Genomic DNA, 20,091 nt, shown 5'->3' with positions numbered 1-20,091 from the left:
TAAGCCCATTGGTCTGCGCGTGGCTGCGTGTGGACTGTTGAGAATATCGAATATCCCCGAGCAATGTTCATGTCGACATCAACGGTGTTGGCCAAAAAACGGAGGCACTTGGCTTCAACCAGGCAGGTTGGTCTGGTCACCTGGCCAGAGACATCAAATCTTGATTGGGCCCATGTCAACCCCTGGAACCGACCGAGGACGTGCGGAGCACTCACTGCATGTACTCCGTACCTACTCCGTACTCCGTACCTCCTTGTAGGACGCAGTTCGTACGCGGCTACGAGCTAGCTGACCAACCAGAAACGAGGAAGTGGCGTCGCGCGTTTGCCTCTGATTCATCATTCTTTCAACTTCTGCCGCTTCTGCCGCTTCTGCCGCTTCTGCCGCTTCTGCCGCTTCTGCCGCTTCTGCCGATTCTGCCACTTCTGCCTGCTTTGGAATTCACAGAAAAAAGGTCGTCAAGTTGGTGCGCCAGGATCCCTGGTCTTGACTCGTCTGCTGTTGAAACACGTGGTCATGATGCCGATCCCATTAAGTCGCTTTGACATCTCCGTACGGCGTAAGCCCCCTGGATCCGCAGCGCGCAGTCCTCCGCCGAAACCCCCCTTCACCCCTCCACCCCTCCACCCCTCCACCCCACTTGTCTGTCACTGGCCAGACACCTCTTGAGGACACAATAGTGCCCACTGTCAATGCCCGCCGCCCGCTTCCCGAGCTAGGCAGTTGACCCCTGTTCAAATCCGCCACTTGCCTCTCTGTTGGTTGGCTCTTTCCCAGCTCGTCAACGGAGACCCATTGACGGCCTGGTTGGTTGACCCCATTGCTGGGCCCCTTTTTCCTTCATTTCATTCATCGTGCCATTGAGAGACTCGGCAGCATCGACGTCCTCGTCTTCAATGCTTGCCCAAGTCTCATCCTCAGCGTCATCCAGAGCTGGTATGGCATTGTAGCCTCTTCCTCCCTGCCTTCTTCTGCTTCCACACGCGCCTTTCTTTACTCTTCTTGTGCAGTATCCTGCGGGTTCCGTCTTTCGGAGGGGCGCATCCTTCTCTACTACCCCTGAATCGCCAAACCTCTCACTCGACCTTCCCACCCTCGCTTCGGTGTCAAAGGTTATCTATCAGCCAACATTGACTCAGTGAATCCTTGACCTGACTTGCGCTACTTTGCAACCCGACTGCATGCGAAGTCTTGACAGCTTCCTCAACCCCGATCCGGCTCTGCAAAGACACCACCACGACACGACGCCCCTTCTTAAAGAGCGGGCACCACCATTGAACCTCCCTCCGACATCCGATTCCGTGACTACGGCGGCACAGTGTCGAACTTATCGATTAACCCAACAGGACGGCTCCATTCTACCGGCTCAATCTGAGTACGGGTTGTACGTGTTACACATGCAAAGAAGAAACCCACCCAGTCCTTGACCACTTCGTATCCACATAATCACCTACCTACTTACAACTTGTCGCCCAGCCGTCAGACTCTTCCTCACTCAACTATTATGACTCCTTCAGTTGAATCTGCTCGCCCCATTATGGCTCCGTCGGTATGTGCTTTCTTTCCCCTCAGTTTATTGTCCTCTTTTGTTCATGTCAATTCTCTTTGTTGGGTCGTTTCAGCGCCATGCCTTGGTGCAGTCTGCGCGTTCCAATGTCAGTCGGCCTTGTTAAAACGGTCTTTGTCTCCCTCCTGCAATTTGGACTACTCCCTTGCTTGAGACTAGGCTGCAAAACATCAATTATTGTCAAGCCATAGCGTGTTTCCTTGTTGTCCTCTTCGTCTTAATTGCCTGGCAAGTCAAAAACGTTGAGTGCCCGCTGGAGCTCAAGCTCGCATTATTTCACAACGCTTACCACCATATTCTGCTTCATACATTATACTGCTTGTCATATCCGTTGATCTTGTTATTGGACGGACCGGACCGTCTCGACTGTCGTGTTTTAAAAAAAAAAAAAAAAAAAAAAAAAAAAAGATTGGTCTTTTCTCGTTGCAATCAACTGACACATGATTTCTCATCGACAGAACAGGACATCGGCGCGCCTCAGCGCGTATAGCATGGCTCCGTCATTTACTCCCACAGTTCAAACCAACGATTCGGTCCAAGCTGAGATACGCAACATTGCTTCCAACCTTGATCGCATGGAGAACGAAGCGCTTTCCTCCCAACGTGTAGTTTTGAGCGACGAAAAGACAGACAACATGGGTAAGCTGGCTTTAGGCGCCAAGCTTGAGCGCGCTCTGGATCGTCGAATGAGTGGTCAGGATGCCGTTATGCGCCCACGCTGCGAGAATGTCACCGTCAATATCACCATAAGCGAAAAGAAGCAGCTGAGTGAAAAAGCATAGTCAATGGCTGTTGATGCAACAGCCCATCAATTAAATGCTTCCTTCATGCAAGGGGGGTGGGGAGTCAGGACAGTGATTCCATAACGACTACGGCATCAATCCAAGCGTCGCATACTTTCGAGAAGCTTTGATTGCTTGCGATGCGATAGACCGTGAGCGCAAGCCGCCAGTCAAAATCGATGCATCATTCACAGCCACGACCTTCGCTTCTTTGGCATGACGAATTTTTTTTCTCGCCCTCACCATTTTACGCGCCTTTATTCCCAGCCAGTAGTTGCACGGATTCCAAGACTAGGCAGGGGCCTGCCACGAAAGAATCGCCAATGATTGGTCGTCTTAGTTCCCACGAGCACCGGATTGTCTTATGATGAGAAAGAGCGAGGGACACGAATCACGGGGATTCGGATGTTGATATTCTCCACGTTGGCCAAACTTCTCTTCTTCATTATCTTTATTCCATTCAGCAGAACGACTCGGAGCGATGATTTCCTTGACGGCGACAAGCTTTTCTTTCCTTTGTTTATGTCTCCGTCAGTTCCTTGCACAGATTTAAAAGGATGTCTGGAAATGGGATCTGCAGGGTTGGCCTGGAATAATAAATATAACTCATTTCTCACCCATACCCTTGCATTGCTCGTGGAGCTTGCTGTACTGTAGTTGAACAATGAATGCTAGATGGCAATCCGGTGACAGAATGGCAAGGAAGAAGACGTCAAAGACCGCGCCATATCTTGCTCGTCCGTCAGTGAGCATCACCATCCCGGGGCTTGGAAATCAGCAAGTGATTGCATACCTGTGCGTATTGTTCGTGCGACTTGCCACGATCTCTATCTACTCGACGGAGAAGTTTGAAGCCGGACACTTTTCATCCATCTCCCGTCTGTCGCGAGAACGAAAAGGAGAAAAAGGAAAAAGTCAGGGGGAAAACGGACCGCTCGGACGACGCCAAAAAAAAAAAAAAAGAATACATCTCACTGAGCTCTTTTCTTAGCAATCAGGCCATCAATCTCCTTCAGCAAGCCAACCAGCTCAGCCTCTTCCCCTTCCACCTCGAGACCCTGCTTCACCCACTCTCTCGCCTCGTCCAGCCGCCCCATCTCCAAGAGACACTGGCCCTTTCTCCACCAGCCCTTGGCATTGCCGATTCTCCGGGCCTCGACGCTGGCCTCGGCATCGACAGCACCTTCGGGCCAGTTGTGGAGGGCCATGTGCGTCTGGGCCCTGTTTGCCAGCAGGCCCGAGACCTCCTCCCTGACCAGCTGGGCCGGCTCCCACAGCGGTCTCTGGGAAGCCATCTGGATGCCGAGGGAGTAGAGGCGCAGCGCCTCGGCGTACTTGCCCCTGCGGTACTCGGCGTTGCCGTTGTCGCGCAGCTTGGTGACTTGCCCGGTGCGCTTGGGGTTGACGGGGATGGGGGGCGGGGGGACGCCCATGCTGGAGCCGTCGAGGGTGAGGAGGGCGCGGTGGAGGGCGTTGAGCTGCTGGAGCTCGGCGGCGAGGGCCCGCGACTGCTTGCTGGCGCTGATGGCCTTGGACTTGGGGTCCATGTGTATGGGGAGCAGGTCGAAGTGGTCGAGATCCGACATGTTGGCGGGCGGGCTCGGGGAGAAGGAAGGGGGGGGGGGGGGGGGGCGGGGGTGTTTTTCGGGGGACGAAGACGCGCAAAGAACGAGGGGGCGAGAGCAGGGATGACGGAGAGGCGAGGGTGGTTGTTGATGGTTGTCTGTGGTTGTCTGTGGCGTTTGTTGAAGCTGGGGCGCAAAGGGACCAAAAGCTATGAACGAGGTCGCAGGGCAGAGAACAAGACAACGACCAACTTTGGCCGGGCAGTACGGAAGTATACAGCGTGTCATCTAATCACCACGTGACTGTGGGGTTGCCCCACGGCAGGCAAGGCACGGCTGCGGAGATTGCCCTGGAGTCTGGTCAAAGTGCGCGACTGCGACAAATGCGAGAAGCCACGCTCCAACCTTTTACACGGCGACCAGCTATCCGAACGGAAGTTCCCCATGTCCAGCTCTGTTAAGGAAGAAGAAGATGCAACAAATCTGGCGCCATGGCGTTTTACCCAGTGCTGAAAACACCCCGACCCCCCCCCAAAAAACCAAACCATATGTCTTGTGCCATCGATTCTTCGCAACACCTACCGAGCAACGTTGCTTCTCGGGTGGTGTGCAACCGTCGTTGTACTTTGCGCGCATCCTTTGGTTTCTGCGCGTTATTTGTGTTTTTTTTTTTTGTTTTTTTTTTCTACGGGCATCGGGGTTTTTTTTTTTTCCTTTCTTCTTCGACGACGAGATTCAAGTAAGTAGAACATCTAGAACAACCATCTGCCACCATTCCCAATAGATGTCACCCTTGCCCATCATTCAGCAAATCAAGCGTAATCCCTTTGACGAACCGCCGCGCCAATCTAATGAACCGCACGAGAAAGAACAGAGACAATGCGAAAGTGGTTTTTTCTCTTCTTTTCTTTTTTTTTGTTGTTGGAAGAAGGGGGTGGGGGGGTGTTAAAACTAGACCACGAGCCCATGGCCGAGAGTAGATATATATGGCAAGCAGAGTTTTTAGTAGCCGTAAGCCGCGAGAGCCTTTGCAGTCTCGGCCTTGACCGAGGCGTTCTTCTTGGCGTCAGACAATTGTCTGGCGGCAACCTTCTTGCGCTCGTAGTAAGCAGCCCCCTTGGCCTTTCTCCGCTCCTCCAAACTGTCGAGTCTTGTCAGTCTTGAACCGCCACAAGGGAAGAGAGAGCAACGCGTCAGCCGGTGAGAATAAGCATACCGAGCAACAACGTCCTGGTACTTCCAGCCGACCTCGTGGCTTAGACGACCGACAGTGCAGTACTTGCGGCCAGGCTGCAGGCGAAGGACGCGCAGGGCCTGGGGAACAACCATCTTCTTCTTGGTGTCGTATGGAGGGGGGACGCCCTCAAAGACCTTGAGGCGCTCCATGGCGGCGGCACCTCGGGCGGTCTTGTGGGGGATCATGCCACGGACGGCCTTGTAGAAGATTCGGGAAGGAGCGCGGAAGTGGAAGGGGCCTGATTGCCGCGTCAATGGACGTTTCCGACGCGTCTGGGGATACGGTCAAGGATGAGGGAACTCACCACCGCGGGTGGGGTTGTATCGGGTCATCTTTCGCAGATAGGCGTGATACTTGACTAAAACCTGGCTGTCAGTTTCCTGGCGCCTGCCACGGAATCTTGATCCCCGAGGACCAAATAGGTCGCTTGGACGGAACCATGTTGGGGTGGTGACATACGCTTGGCGCGGAAGAACTCGCCAGAGATGTTGAGGGCCTCGCAGCGGACAACAACGACCTTTTGGCCGTTGAGGAGCTGCTTGGCGACAATGCTGGCAAGACGGCCCAGCAAGTGGCCCTTGCCGTCGACGACAACCTAAAAAAACACGGGACAAAGCCACCACGTTAGCATTTCCGACTCCTGTCCGCGTACACACACACACACACACGAGGTTTTCAAAATCAAGTCGGCACGAAAAGGGGGTTCATCGGCGACGGGGAAAACGTAAAGAAAGCCGGTTGCGTAGCAGGCACAGCGTGTGTGATTCGCGAATGCCGGAGACGGGTTCCGAGATGCTTCATTCCCGTAGTGCCTGCGCAAGCCCGCCCCCCCTTTACGAATTCACCCGCCTTCCTCCCCGCCTCCCCCTCCCTCGGTTCTCCTTGTTGCCCCCTTCTCGGCCTCGCTGGACAGTGTACTGGACGGGTATTGAACGAGGTGGTTTTGACTCACAACCGGCTCGAATGACGACATCGTACCGACTCTGACTGAGAGATGGGAAAGGCGGACAACTCAGACGACAACGACGACAAAAGACACACAAATCCTCCAACCTGGGCAGGCGAGAATCTGTCACTGTGCTGCTGGGGGTTAGTCGTCCCTGGGGCGAGGATGCTGATGAAGTGGTCGCGATAGTGGTTGACGGCGAGAAATCCAAGTTCCGCCTGAGGAGGGCTCGTTGTGCCTTTGCAACAATCTGCACTAACCAGATGGGGCTAAGCTGGGTTTTGGACCAAGCGAACGTCGCCGACGCGTGCGAGACGGCTTAGGGCTTGCGAGACCTAGCGTGGCCCCGCTGCCTTTATCGAGTCCGGAGTTTCGCCGCGCGACAACCATTATCACTTGTCCGTATCGAGCCCGTCCCGTATCGCTAGGCCAATCCACAATTGCGTGCATCACGTGATGCCGGCGAGCCTGGGGTTATCCAGGGTCTTTTTCTTTTTTTCGGCGACAAGTAAGATAAAATATTCGTCAACGGCTTTCAACTGGTCGCATTTACTTTCCTGGCAGATAGGCTCGAGTGTCAATGTTTCTCCAGCTCCCTCATACATGCTGCAACTATTGTGGGTTGAATACATCAATGGAGAGCTGTCAGCTCGAAACCCCCAGACTCAAAAAACCCCCTTGGATTCCTCGGAAAGGTGACAGTCATGAATGGGACTGAAGTTTTGTTGACATCGAGAAGATGCGCTAGTCATTCATGTACTATATGCTCTCGTTGCAATCGTAGTCATATGGTGCAGCAAACGGATCCAACTCTTGCCAATGCCACTTTCAGCTTTCAGCCGTCGTCGTATGCAAACAGGCCAGTCAAGCCGCAAAAACCAGGCGCCAACAAGATCTAAAGCAAAACTATGTTTCCCTCGTGCGGCATGTTGTACGTCTATATAGCCCTGACGTGTCCGTGACAGATTCAGGAAGCCTTTGCTGCGTCAAGGGCCCTGAGGGCTTCCTGAACTCGCTGCACCACCTCTTTTCTTCTTTCTCTCACCTTCGCGACGCCTTCTGCGTCTACTTCATCTATCTTCAAGATTACATTCTGCATCACCGTCTCAGAGAGCTTTCTGTGCTCTTCGAGGCGCTTCTTGGCATCGGGCGGCGGCGAGGCAATGTATTCGTTGCACAGAGGCTGGAGGTTTGTGCGAAACTCGGCAAAGAGCTCGTCAAGTCTTTTCATGGCAGCAGCACCAGCACCGGCACCAGCGGCAGAGGAAGGCGAGGTTCCCTCTGGGTTGGATAAGCTATCACGAGGGCTGCTGGCCGACCCGTCGTCCCCCTTGCCTCTGCCTGCCTTCTTCTTGGACTTCTTCTTCTTGCGGCGGCCTGCCTGGGTGTCGTTGACAATGACCATTTCTTCGTCAGAAACGCTGCTTTCGTCCCGGAGATCGGCCAGGACAGCCATCACCTCGCTGTTGTTCTTCACCCCGTAGTCGCGCACGGGCGCTGCAGGCTCCTTGAGCTGTCGACCTTTGTACAGAAGCTTGATGCGGCGCGTTGCGCGGTCAGGCAAGTCCATCATGAGTCCGACCCGGTCGCGTACGTCTTGAACGCGCAGCTTACCGTCTCCGATGGCGTACGCTGGGAAGTGGGCTGGGTATGTGACGCCCTTATTCTTGATGAGGAGGACATCGTCTTCGGGAGGAGGAGCATCATCTGGCGTCGTCCCGCGAAAGGGGGGGTCTGCAAGATCTTGGGACGTAATGTAGCTGTAGTCGTCATCCGTGACGGCGGGTATGCCACCGCCCATGGAGCCGTAAGGAGAGCTCTGTTCACGACCCAGTGACCATCCATATCGCGACATGGTGAGAGGAACAGCGATGAGGGCAGCCAGGCTGCTGTACACAAGACCTGGCGGAACTCCCAGCGTCTCGGCGATGTACTCGTTCGACTCTTGGAAAACGGCAGACAGGTTGACCAGCGTGCCGTTCAAGTACGACGTCAGGTTTTGGAAGGCACCAGAAGATGCCGCGAACGGCTGGCTGGAATCCACCTTGTCGTCGGGTGCAGCGGGTGGCCCAAAAAAGGTCACCTCCACCTAAATCCTACAAGGGAGAAAGGGAGAAAGGGAGAAAGGGAGAAGGAGAAGACGGGAAAAGCTGGGTGCTGATTTCTGGACCAGAGTCGCAGGATAAGCACAGTGTATCGCGAAGCAATGCGTTGCAGAGTGAAACAGCGGGTGCAGCGGGCGAGCGCGGGTCGCAGCTTGATGTCGTCTGGTTGCTTGTGATGCCGCAGGTGGTAAGAGTTGCTGCCTGGATACCAGCACGGCTTGGCCGATGTGGGAAAACGATGGTAGGGTCGAGCCGAAAGGTTCCAGCCGGCTTTTTAAGGGCTGGATTCCGGCGCGCCAATGCAGGAAGTCGACGGCAGTGGGTGGCCTCGAAAGATGTGCTGTGCTGTTCTGTTCCCGAGACAGGGTTGATGCATGGGGGTCATCTTGGGGTCTGGAAGTTTTTGGCCCAAGATGGGGGCGGCTCTGGGCAAGGACAGGGCTTGAGGTTTTTAGGAGGGAGTTAGGGGTCCAAGTCAGGTGATGATGCCTCATCACCTAGCGCTGGGATTCAACGCCGGCAAGTCCGACCTTCCTCACGAGAAGCATCCAGCAAGATCATTATCAATTTTTGGAAGTTAAACCCAGAGATGGCGAAACGGCCTGCCACGAACCTTTCTTCTTATCGAATGCGCCAAGGCATGGCTTTTCCGGTTCAATGCCCTGCCCATGGACAAAGACAAGTTCCACGGGGCGAGACACGGGCCTCTCCGCCTTACCCTATGGTCGCTGTTGTGTTTCGGTTTCCGGTTCCAGCCCCACGCCGGCCGGCTCCTGTTTTGGGGTCTTTGGGGTCTGTTTTGGGGTCTGTTTTGGGGTCTGTTTTGGCCACGAGGAGAATATCAGATTCTCTGTCATCATCTCGGCAGCAGTGTAGCACGCCATCGATCCCATCCGGCGCCATGTAATCCGCAAAGCCCAGTTGGTGGATCTCTGCTCTGCATTGCATCATGGATGACAAATTCCCACTGGCCCCTCCAACATGTAGAAAACAACACCCGGCCCATTGACCACTTCCTTCCTTGTCGCTGCATCTCCTCCGTTCCACCACGGCCATCCCATCCATCCATCCATCAATCCATCCATCCGCCCCTCCCTCCCGAAACCTCATGTTCAACCTCGTCAAGTCGATTCCCTCTAGATTCTACTCTGCCTTTGCGCGACCTACACCCCAAGCCATGGCCGAAGCTAGCACCAAGGTTCAGCAGATCATCAAGGAGAATGCTGTCGGTGAGCACACAACGCTCTGCGCCAGACCCTTAGCAGCTTGTGCCAAAAGCAACGATGCTGACTCTTCTTCCTCCCCAGTCGTCTTCTCCAAGTCCTACTGCCCTTACTGCCGCGCCACCAAGGACACCTTGACCAAGCTCGGTGCCGTGTTCAAGACTTACGAGCTCGACCAGCTTTGTGCGTTTCCGCGACGAATCATTCTTTCCGAGATACGCTAACACTTTGTCAGCTGATGGTTCTGCCCTGCAAGATGCTCTCGAGCAGATCACGGGCCAGCGTACCGTCCCCAACATTCACATCAAGCAGCAGCATATCGGCGGCAACTCCGACCTGCAGGACCTGCAGAAATCCGGCAAGCTCGAAGACTTGCTCAAGGATGCTGGCGCTCTCAAGGCGTAAGGCTATGCTAATTTCCGTGTCCTGACCGAGAAGCCTCGTGCAGGAGGAGACGGCTGATCCGTGAGGGCGTTCGTTTCTGTCCATCCAGGTCACGCCTCTGAAAGTCGTGGAAGCAGTAGCCGGCGGAAGCTGTAGAAATATAGACCCTGTTATGACAACATCGGTTGCACGTTGAAACCATCCCAGAGAGTCCGGATATGCTCTTGGTTGATGATGCTGTAACGTGAAGAAATAAATACAGGTAGCATGTTGCAGCTGCTATACAAAGGCTGATTCTCGCGTACTACGAGCTCGCCGTTTTTCTTCTTCTTTTTTTTTTTGTCTCTTCTGGTTTGTTTTTACAGGATTTGCGTAGCAACGGTACCAACAGGCCGTTCTACAAATTCCATGATTCCCTCGATAATGTTCTCTCTCGCTCCCTCGGAGGCAACCTTGCTTCCGGCTAGATAGTTCAACCACAGTAGTCTTGACAGTCGCTCGTCAGATACTGTGCCCATGAGCGTCTTGCCATTGTTTGTCTTGTGGTCTCCTTCCCCGTACATGACAGCCAGCTTGCCAGCCGCATCCCGGGTCAGCAAAAGCTCCTTCCTCTTGGGGACTTGCCCACGGTTGAAGAGACCTTTGAGCTCCCTCATAGCTATACCAAAAGCCTCGTCGTCGTATGCCTTGTCCCGTGCGGAACGAACCTGAACAGCACGGACGAACCCGTCGCGTAGATGGTGGAAATCGGTGTCCCGAACAGGGACTATTCTGAAGGCGCTTTGGCACCCTGCATCCCGAAGGACAGAGTCCCATGTCTGCTCGCCTTCAACAGCATCACGCAAAGCCTTGCGCAGAGCATCCTTCTCAGAGGGGATGAGAGTTGTTGCGAGGGGATTGATCTTCTTGACGAGATGGTGCTGAAGACGCTCAATGTCCTTTGTGGCAACGTAAAATCCGACGAGATATACCTGAATACCAAGAAAAGTCACGGTCCTCATGCCCAAACCGACAAGGGTAAACTCTGTGCCAGCAGTGTCTGAAATCGAAGCCGCGATAGGTGCCGCCGCTGTTGACTCTTGAGCGGAAGGGAGACGAATGTCCATGGTTCGCGGAAACACGGGGACGACACTGTTCCCAGTGGGGACGATTTCCCGGCCGTCTTCGTCGTGAAGGACGATTTTTCGCCTCTCGCCAGCCTCCGTCTTGAACGTGTCGCTGGGGATGGCCGTGTCGCACTTGGCGGAAACCTTGTCCTTCTCGGCTTGCACATCGATGGCCTTTTTCAACTTCCAGGCCGTGTAGATGAAGGACATGATGCCGGCAACGGCGCCGGCAGCGAGGAAGGCCGTGCGATTGCGCTCATAGTCGCGACGCTTGCTGTTGAGCTTATTCAGGTCGAAATCCTGGGTGGCGCGGGCAGAAGCTGGGTTTCCGGTGGAGAAGGGGCTGCGACGGAGTGCGCGGGCCGGGCATGAGCGGGCGGATGCCCGTGGAAGCGGTGAGATTATTCGCGGTCGAAGCATTCTGGGCCGATGCGCTGAGATCAGATGAGCTGGTGGACGGACTGCCATTGGCAAGCCGACGGTTGTGCATTGGCAAGCCGACGGTTGTGTGAGACGGGGGGTTTTGTGGTGGTTAGCAAGTCTTGAGCAGATTGGGGGAAAATTTGTGTGACGTAACCTCCAATTGCCCATCCGTGCATGTATGTATGTACCTGCGTACCTCCTAGGATCAGCCGCCTCAACCAGATCCGGCGGCCAGTTCTTTGGAGTCGAACACCTCTGGCAGATGGGATTGCCACGAGATTGCATCAACCTGCCGCACGGGAACAGCAAGCCCGGCTCAAGGGAACCGTTCCATCCGGCCCGAGGGTACGTGACAGCATCATTTGCCGAGTGGACCCTTTTGATCTCGAGCAGCAAATAACTGCGGGTATAGCACAACTCCGAAAGACACCGCTCATCGGCGTGTTCATCGTCGACAATGTCAGATGCCACGGTACGAGGCCCGTGCCAGAGTTGCAATGCAGCGGGCTGCATCACTCAAGCGCATGCTTGTGAGCACACGGCAGTCATACGGCAGTCATTTGACCTCTAGCAGGCAAGGGTCAACCGAGCGCGTCTCGCGGAGTCGTTTTGCTACCTTGTCTCAAGAGATTGCTCATGTCATCTGATGCTGCGAGGGGACGCTTCGCAAGTCGATCCGTCGTCCGTCCTTGTTTTGTAGCATCCGGATGCGGTTCTAGATTTTGGTTCAAATACAGACGGTAGGTGCCTCGCCAACTTGCTGCCGTTGTCGTCACCAATGGCTTCTACTCTTGGGGCCATGTTTTGCCTTGGCGAAAGGACAACTTGCAGCTCGTTGTAGAACGGCGAACCTTTTTCTTGGAACCGCGTCGGAAAATGCAACCACGGATACCACTGCGTGGGCTGGCCCCTTGGCTTGTGGCCGCCGGCCTGGCAAGTCTGGTACATGGCAACGGCAACGTTGGCAAGGGTCAGTAGTGTTCTATATACCATCCCCCCGTCTCACGCTGATTTGCCCTTCATTCGTCCTTTTATTTTCTCCCTCTGTTCTTGTCCTCTCACCGGCATACCGAGGCTAACCAATAGCTTCCAGCCATCGAGGTCGACGGAACCCAATTCTCCTTGAACGGTGACAATGCATCGTATCGCTTCCACGTCGATGGAGCCACGGGAGACTTGATTGGCGATCACTTCGGTGGACCACTCCGAGGGAATGCCATCGAAGCAGACATTGGCGCTGCTCCAGGCTGGGTAAACATGATTGGTCGTGTCCGTCGCGAGCTTCCTGATCTCGGACGGGGAGATTTCCGCATACCAGCCATCCAGATCCGTCAATCAGCAGGCCACACCATCAGCCGCTTTCAATATCAGTCCTATACCATCGTTGACGGCAAACCTGCTCTCAAGGGACTGCCGTCGACGTTTGGAGACGATGGCCATGCGTCTACGCTCATCGTTCATTTGTACGACAACTACAGCAGTGTTGCGGCAGATGTCAGCTATTCCATCTTTCCCAAATACGATGCTGTTGTCCGCAGCGTAAACGTGACAAACTTGGGAAGTGGAAACATCACGGTAGAGAAGCTTGCCAGTTTTAGCGTGGATTTCCCAGCCGATGAGTATGATATGCTTCAACTCAGGGGAGATTGGTCCCGAGAGGGAATGAGAGTGAGACGACCAGTGGGTTATGGCACTCAAGGGTGAGCTTTTTATATCACTTGGGAAACGCAACGCTGTTGTAATACGAAGAGGAAAAAAAAAAAAAAAAAGAAATACAAGGGTGGGCTGCTGACGCACGAGATGTAGATTCGGCAGCACAACTGGATACTCCTCCCATCTACACAATCCGTTCCTTTCTCTGGTCTCTCGCGCCACCACCGAGTCTCAGGGCGAAGCATGGGGATTCTCGCTTATTTACACTGGATCCTTCGCAGCTCAGGTAGAGAAGGGCTCACAGGAACTGACACGGGTCATGCTCGGCTTGAACCCATCCCAACTCTCGTGGCCACTTGGCCCGGGGCAGTCGTTGCTATCACCAGAATGTGTGGCCGTATTCTCCAACACAGGGATAGGCGGAATGTCTCGTAAACTGCACGGCTTATACCGCCAACATTTGATGAAGAGCAAGCATGCGACTGAGCCGCGTCCTGTCCTCCTCAACAGCTGGGAGGGACTTGGCTTCAACTATGATGCCAACACCATCTTCAGGCTAGCCAAGCAGAGTGCTGATCTTGGCGTGAAGCTCTTCGTCCTGGACGATGGGTGGTTCGGCATCAAGCACCCGCGAGTGGGGGATGATGCCGGTCTGGGAGACTGGGTAGCCAACCCCCAGCGATTCCCTGACGGACTCGACGCCCTCGTCGCCAACGTCACCAAACTTGCTGTCAGAGGCGGCGACGCTTCGCAAAAGCTCAAGTTTGGCATCTGGGTCGAGTTGGAAATGGTCAATCCAAGGTCCAGCCTGTACGAAAAGCATCCGGACTGGGCTCTGCACGCCGGAGACTATCCTCGCTCATTGACGCGGAACCAGCTTGTGCTTAATGTCGCGCTGCCCGAGGTTCAAGACTTCATCCTCGACTCCATGGTCAACATTTTGAATAACTCGGACATTTCCTACGTGAAGTGGGACAACAACCGTGGTATCCACGAGACTCCGTCTCCACAGACAGACCACGAGTACATGTTGGGCTTGTACAAGGTCTACGAGTCCCTCACGGAGCGGTTCCCAGACGTCATCTGGGAAGGCTGTGCATCTGGGGGAGGCAGGTTTGACCCCGGCATCCTTCACTACTTCCCTCAGATATGGACCTCGGATGATACGGACGCTGTGCAGCGAATATTCATCCAATTTGGCACAAGCCTTGCCTACCCCGCCTCGGCAATGGGCGCCCACATATCCGCCACGCCAAACGGACAAACGGGCCGGAGAGAGTCGATTGAATTCAGAGCCCATGTTGCCATGATGGGCGGATCAGTGGGCCTGGAACTCGACCCAGCTCGTATGCCGGAGCAGGATAAAGCAAAGGTTCCGGATCTGGTCAGGTTGGCAGAAAAGATCAACCCCATCGTTGTGAAGGGCGATATGTGGCGTCTTCGGCTGCCAGAGGAGTCCAACTATCCCGCAGCTTTGTTCATCTCCCGGGATAAGTCACAGGCGGTGCTATTCTGCTTCAAGCTTTTTGAAGCGCATATCAACGACCACTGGCCAGTGGTTCGCCTGCAAGGGCTTGACCCAAGCGCAAACTACAGGGTGGACGACGGGCAGGTGGTTTCGGGCGCGACCCTGATGAACAAGGGCATCTCCTACACAGCGGGTGGCGAATTCGACAGCAGGGTGGTGTTTTTGGCGAGGGTGGCGTGAAGGTGCAAGGGAGGGATCTTTTTTGCTGCAGACAGGGTGTTTTTTTTTTTTTTTTTTTTTTTTTTTTTGGGCCTCGACGTAGCAATGAAAGCAGCAATGAAAGCGAACTTAACGGGACCGCGTCGAAGGTGGCTCCCGAAACCAGGCGAGGCGCGTTCTCTTTGTTCCTGCTTTGTGCGATTGCCATGACGAGAGACTCCACGTGTGTTGCGTTGCAGTGAAACAAAGGACCGTCGGCGAGGCAGTCGGCGTGTAGGCCCTGTGAGCCTGCCGAGGAAACGAATTCACAGCAGCGTAGCGCCATCATGGGCTTTCGGCGTTGGGCTGGGGCTGCAATACTTGTCGGGTGCGGTGCCTTGGAGGGACGTTGGCGGCATCGAATCGTAGTGTGTGCCTCTGCGTAGCATTTGCTTGTGACGCGAAGCGTTGAGAGCTTGAAGCACATTTAGGCTGCAAGGCCTGCAAGGCCTCGGGGTTATTGCTTGTCCACTGCCTGTCAGTTGTTGCAGCGGCCATCCCAAGCCATTGTTTATCCTGGCATGATTTTGCTCACGGCTCACGGCTCACGGCTTCGTCGATGGATGCGATGCGCTAGACAGCCGACTGCCCGACTGCCCGTGATGGAAGGAATCCCAGGCCCTGAAACGTCTGGGTTGCACTTTCCGAACAAAAACAGAAGTCCGATTCTGGCCTAGCACCGAGCACAACTTGTCCGCCTGACCACCCCAGCTTCAGCTTACCTAACCTAACCTTGGGTACCTAGGTACCCAAGGTACCAGGTAGGTACAATGAATGCTCTCAAGCACCTTAGGTAGGTACCTACTTCCGTACCAGCCTCCTTCATTTTATCAGACATCAGGAATCCAGGTCCGCGGCTGCCCTGCTGAGCCTACTCCGTACTCCGTACTTGCTGTACCTCCCTCGCCAGGTGGGTGACATTCGCCCAGATTTGCCCAGAAACGGACGAAACGGACTACTCCATGGTTGGTTACTCCGTACATTCCGTACATACTGTACCTGCCGCCACACCTTCGCTGCGATTGACTTGGCAGCAGCAACCACCTGGCCACTTGATCATTTCACCCCAGGCAATTCGGATTTGTGATTTATGAGCAACTTTGCGCTTTGCGCTTCGCACTTTGCACTTTGCACTTTGCTTTGCTTTTCCGTTGGCAAGCCTCCACAACCAAACCCAGTGACAGGAACGTCAGCCAGCACCCCCGAGTCCCCTCCGTCCGTCCGTTCGTCCGTCCGTCCGTCTCATCTTTCATCCCGTAACGCACCCACCAGGGGCCGTTTGCGCGCCCCTCTGCTTTTCATCGCCTACCTGCTCGAACCATCCGCGATCCTGCGCACACCCGAGACAGGAGGGGGCATCGCCGGAACCAGCTCAGGACGTCATACCAGATACCTGGGATCGGATCGGATCGGATCGCCTTGTCCCTTTTTCCTTTCGCTGCAGTCCTGGTGCAGTACGATAGAATACAATCAATACAATCAAATCAATACAATACAATCAAATCACCACGCCCTGCGCTCTTGCAACCGCCATCGTGCACCAAACACACCAAGCACACCAAGCACTCCAACAAGCATGCATGTGCGATACCAAACCCACCCATAAGTAAGTCGTTGCCTCTGCCCGCCCCGTCAGCATTCGTCAGCACCCAGCAGGCCAGCACCCTCCGTCCGGCCCATCACCCACGCAGCAAAACACCAGACCAACATCTCAACCTGCAACTCGACACGCCCGCGGCCCTTTCCCGACAGAGCCAAGTTGACCTGGATCCCTACCCCGCCCGGACGGTGAACCTGAGTCTGAGCCATACTCTGCCTCTGCTCTGCCTCTGCCTTGCCTCTGCCTCTGCCTCTGCCTTGCCTCTGCCTCTGCCTCTGCCTTGCCTCTGCCTCTGCCTCTGCCTTGCCTCTGCCTCTGCCTTGCCTCTGCCTCTGCCTTTGCCTCCCCGGGACGCCCTCAGCTTGGCCGACTGGGCGCCAGCATCCCTCGCCCCGCCTCGATCACCCGTTTCGCAAGCTGACCAACTCCAAAGCTCGCCATGATTCCCTCCTCCGCAGCTCCGTCAAGCACCGCAAACGCCATGGCCATGAGAGCTAGCTCGAATCCAGAGGACCAAGACGACGACTCTCGCTCATCGTCCTCCACCGCCTCCCCGGCTCCCGCCGACAATGAAGAGTCGGACTTCTTCCTCGGCGCCAACGACTCCGAGTCCTCGCTGGGTGTTCCCAACATCCAGGATATGCAAGTCCAAGACTCCTGCTGGCCACCTGTCAACCGACTCCCCAACGAGATCCTCATGAGCGTCTTCGCCAAGCTAGGCGCCACACCAGATTTGTACCACTGCATGCTCGTATCCAAGCGATGGGCCAGGAATGCCGTCGACCTGCTGTGGCACCGTCCCGCTTGCACCAACTGGCAAAATCACAGGAGCATCTGCCAAACGCTCGGCCTCCAACACCCGTACTTTAGCTACCGCGATTTCATCAAGCGGCTGAACCTTGCTGCCCTCGCTGACAAGGTCAACGACGGAAGCATCCTACCTCTGGCAGCTTGCACAAGAGTCGAGAGGCTGACTCTTACCAACTGCCGTGGTCTCACCGATTCCGGCCTCATTGCTCTCGTGAATAACAGTCCGACGTTGCTGGCTCTGGATATCTCAAACGACAAGAACATTACTGAGCAATCTATAAACGCCATTGCTGAGAACTGCAACCGGCTGCAAGGCCTCAACATTTCTGGCTGTGACGGCATATCGAATGAGAGCATGATCAACCTCGCCCAAAACTGCAAGTACATCAAAAGGGTATGTCTTGATTGCTCCTTGTCCCCGTCTATCGTGTCTATAACTGTGAGACTGTACATGAGTGCCATTGGCGCCATTTGCTGACTCTTTGCGTTATCATTATTTTTATTACTTTTTTTTTTAAAAAAAAAAATAGCTCAAGCTCAACGAATGTGCACAACTGCGGGATAACGCAGTCATGGCCTTTGCCCAACACTGTCCCAACATTCTCGAAATTGACTTGCACCAATGTTCTCAGATCGGAAATGGCCCAGTCACAGCTTTGTTGTCCAAAGGAAACTGCCTGCGCGAACTGAGGCTTGCCAGCTGTGAGCTCATTGACGACTTCGCGTTCTTGAGCCTCCCCGAAAAGAGAGTGTACGATCACCTTCGCATCCTCGATTTGACCTCTTGCACGCGACTCACCGATGCCGCCGTGGAGAGAATCGTTGACGTGGCTCCCCGACTTCGAAACCTAGTTTTGGCAAAGTGCCGAAACATCACGGATGCCGCTGTTCATGCCATTTCCAAGCTTGGCAAGAACTTGCACTACGTGCATTTGGGACACTGTGGCCACATCACCGACGAAGGCGTCAAGAAGCTTGTGCACAGCTGCAGTCGGATCCGTTATATTGACCTCGGCTGCTGCACGAACCTTACCGACGACTCGGTGAAGCGACTGGCCTTGCTACCCAAGCTGAAGAGAATCGGTCTGGTGAAATGCAGTTCCATCACTGACGAGTCAGTTTTTGCCTTGGCAGAAGCCGCCAACCGTCCCAGAGTACGGAGAGATGCGAGCGGCGTTTTTGTCGGGGGAGAATATTACACACCCAGCCTGGAACGTGTTCATCTAAGCTACTGCGTGAACCTGACCCTGAAGGTGAGTTGTTTCCCTGCAGAATTCGGCGACGCCGTGAGCGAGTGGTGTATGTGGATGGGCTGACCAGGACGGACCGCGCTCCCCCAGAGTATCATGCGACTGTTGAATTCTTGCCCGAGGCTCACCCATTTGAGCTTGACGGGTGTCGCTGCCTTTCAAAGAGATGATTTTCAGGCGTATTGTAGAGTTGCCCCAGCTGGTAAGTCTAGCCTCGCCCCTGCGGTGCGCAGTGGATTCTTGATGGCAGTCACCCACGCTGACAAAACCCCATGTCTGAGCAGAGTTTACTCAACATCAGAGGGATGTCTTTTGCGTCTTTTCTGGCAACATGGTGTCCCAATTCAGAGATTTCCTCAACACCTCGCCGCGGTTCCAGGAACTGAGAGAAAGCTTACCATACCGAGCTGGCGGCAGCCGCATCCGTGGTGCTGCAGCCATAAGGTCCCGAGTTGTGGCCAACTATCTCAACAACGCCGAAGGCGAAACCTTTGACGACGACATGGCCGATGAAGAAAACGACTTTGAGGTTCTCGACGGAAGTGACATGATTGTCGACGTTCAGATTCAAAACCCGCAGCAACCCGGCGACGCTGCGGCTGGCCCGAGCGATGCCGCCGCCCTGCCCCCAACTACGCAATCCATTCCCGTTCCACCTCGGGCACCAGACACCAGCCAGCACCCTTTTGCTGCCCCCAATCACACGAACCCGGCACTCCACCCCCTCGAATACCAACAGGTGGCTGCAACGGGGCCACTGTCGTTTTCAAGCCTCCCTACGAACCAGCCAGCGTCGGGTCCGCCACTCAGCGCGAGTTCCGGCACGCGAGCTAGCGTAGCCAGCCTGTTGACGCAGCCGAGAAATCCGCAAGGGGCCTCCTCGACCACTCCATGGCTTGTCAATGGCGCCAGCACTGCTCCGATGCATCAACAAGCCGATGACTCGGTGAACCAATAATAGGCAGCCATTCTGCTCGAGCTTCATTCGGGTCGGCTGCTCACAGGGCTTAAAACAGCCTTTGCGTGCGGGATAACATTTGGGGTGTGTCGAAGCCGAGTCGCGGTCTTAAACCTTGGAATCCCAAGGGCAGCGGGAGTTGAACCGCAATAAAACAAAGACAAAGACGGGGAACTCGGCTGTTGTATATCACGCGGATGATGCGGAGTTCAAGACTTGGTAGGGGATGGCGTCTTTTGTCTGAATATAGAGCACAGAGGCGACGGTTATGAGCACAACGACCCGGGGTATACCACGTGGGGATTTTGAGAGAGTTTGGTTTCATGGGAATGGCGAATTTGTAGACATGGTTTCAATGTAAAGCAGCAACTTGATGGCGACGGGACTCTACAAGTTTGCCGCAACCTGGACAGCACAGCACACCAGGCAGATAAGAAGGCTTTGGCGACAGGAGGGTAGGGGGAGGGGGAGGGGGGGGGGGGGTGACCGGGGGGGAATTATGCATGGGCGGGCGCCAGTATCAAATACAGCATTTATCACTTTGCAGGTATTACAGCTGAAGCGCAATTTGTAGCCGCACTTGCTGCTGCGTCGGGGTTTTCCAGCTGTCAGCAGGGCTTCCACGCAACTCCGTGCATATGACCGGGCCGATCCGCGATCCGCGATCCGCGATCCGCGATCCGCGGTCCCCACATCCGCGCGGTCCAATGACGTGCGAACTTTTTTTGCTGAAAAACATGTCGATATTGTTGACTT

The 20,091-nt window shown here is 54.9% G+C and overlaps 8 protein-coding genes across 8 annotated transcripts; 4 read left to right on the top strand and 4 right to left on the bottom strand.

The window, feature by feature from the left end:
* Window positions 1–1,181: 1,181 nt before the first annotated feature.
* Window positions 1,182–2,349, top strand: UV8b_00839 (uncharacterized protein; the record flags this gene model as incomplete). Its single annotated transcript, XM_043138337.1, has 3 exons — window positions 1,182–1,384; window positions 1,477–1,549; window positions 2,026–2,349. 3 exons carry the CDS (start codon window positions 1,182–1,184, stop codon window positions 2,347–2,349), a joined length of 600 nt encoding a protein of 199 aa, XP_042994271.1.
* A 971-nt stretch (window positions 2,350–3,320) lies between these two features.
* On the bottom strand, window positions 3,321–3,935 carry UV8b_00838 (uncharacterized protein; the record flags this gene model as incomplete). Its single annotated transcript, XM_043138336.1, has 1 exon — window positions 3,321–3,935. One exon carries the CDS (start codon window positions 3,933–3,935, stop codon window positions 3,321–3,323), a length of 615 nt encoding a protein of 204 aa, XP_042994270.1.
* Window positions 3,936–4,916: 981 nt separating this feature from the next.
* Window positions 4,917–6,124, bottom strand: UV8b_00837 (uncharacterized protein; the record flags this gene model as incomplete). The annotated part of the gene is made up of 5 exons (XM_043138335.1): window positions 4,917–5,055; window positions 5,131–5,389; window positions 5,456–5,509; window positions 5,611–5,746; window positions 6,104–6,124. 5 exons carry the CDS (start codon window positions 6,122–6,124, stop codon window positions 4,917–4,919), a joined length of 609 nt encoding a protein of 202 aa, XP_042994269.1.
* Window positions 6,125–7,064: 940 nt separating this feature from the next.
* Window positions 7,065–7,952, bottom strand: UV8b_00836 (uncharacterized protein; the record flags this gene model as incomplete). Its single annotated transcript, XM_043138334.1, has 1 exon — window positions 7,065–7,952. The coding sequence occupies one exon, from the start codon at window positions 7,950–7,952 to the stop codon at window positions 7,065–7,067; it is 888 nt and encodes a 295-aa protein (XP_042994268.1).
* A 1,427-nt stretch (window positions 7,953–9,379) lies between these two features.
* UV8b_00835 (uncharacterized protein) lies at window positions 9,380–9,830 on the top strand (the record flags this gene model as incomplete). Its single annotated transcript, XM_043138333.1, has 3 exons — window positions 9,380–9,431; window positions 9,510–9,608; window positions 9,661–9,830. The coding sequence occupies 3 exons, from the start codon at window positions 9,380–9,382 to the stop codon at window positions 9,828–9,830; spliced, it is 321 nt and encodes a 106-aa protein (XP_042994267.1).
* A 338-nt stretch (window positions 9,831–10,168) lies between these two features.
* UV8b_00834 (uncharacterized protein) lies at window positions 10,169–11,335 on the bottom strand (the record flags this gene model as incomplete). The annotated part of the gene is made up of 1 exon (XM_043138332.1): window positions 10,169–11,335. The coding sequence occupies one exon, from the start codon at window positions 11,333–11,335 to the stop codon at window positions 10,169–10,171; it is 1,167 nt and encodes a 388-aa protein (XP_042994266.1).
* An 879-nt stretch (window positions 11,336–12,214) lies between these two features.
* On the top strand, window positions 12,215–14,699 carry UV8b_00833 (uncharacterized protein; the record flags this gene model as incomplete). The annotated part of the gene is made up of 3 exons (XM_043138331.1): window positions 12,215–12,308; window positions 12,432–13,038; window positions 13,145–14,699. 3 exons carry the CDS (start codon window positions 12,215–12,217, stop codon window positions 14,697–14,699), a joined length of 2,256 nt encoding a protein of 751 aa, XP_042994265.1.
* Window positions 14,700–16,756: 2,057 nt separating this feature from the next.
* On the top strand, window positions 16,757–19,335 carry UV8b_00832 (uncharacterized protein; the record flags this gene model as incomplete). The annotated part of the gene is made up of 4 exons (XM_043138330.1): window positions 16,757–17,521; window positions 17,658–18,380; window positions 18,468–18,579; window positions 18,662–19,335. The coding sequence occupies 4 exons, from the start codon at window positions 16,757–16,759 to the stop codon at window positions 19,333–19,335; spliced, it is 2,274 nt and encodes a 757-aa protein (XP_042994264.1).
* Between the last annotated feature and the right edge of the window lie 756 nt (window positions 19,336–20,091).

The sequence above is a fragment of the Ustilaginoidea virens genome, chromosome 1 (genome assembly GCF_000687475.1).
Source record: "Ustilaginoidea virens chromosome 1, complete sequence".
Classification (NCBI taxonomy): domain Eukaryota; kingdom Fungi; phylum Ascomycota; class Sordariomycetes; order Hypocreales; family Clavicipitaceae; genus Ustilaginoidea; species Ustilaginoidea virens.
The sequence above is the reverse complement of the archived record's forward strand: the minus strand, read 5'-3'. Positions and strand labels throughout refer to the sequence as shown.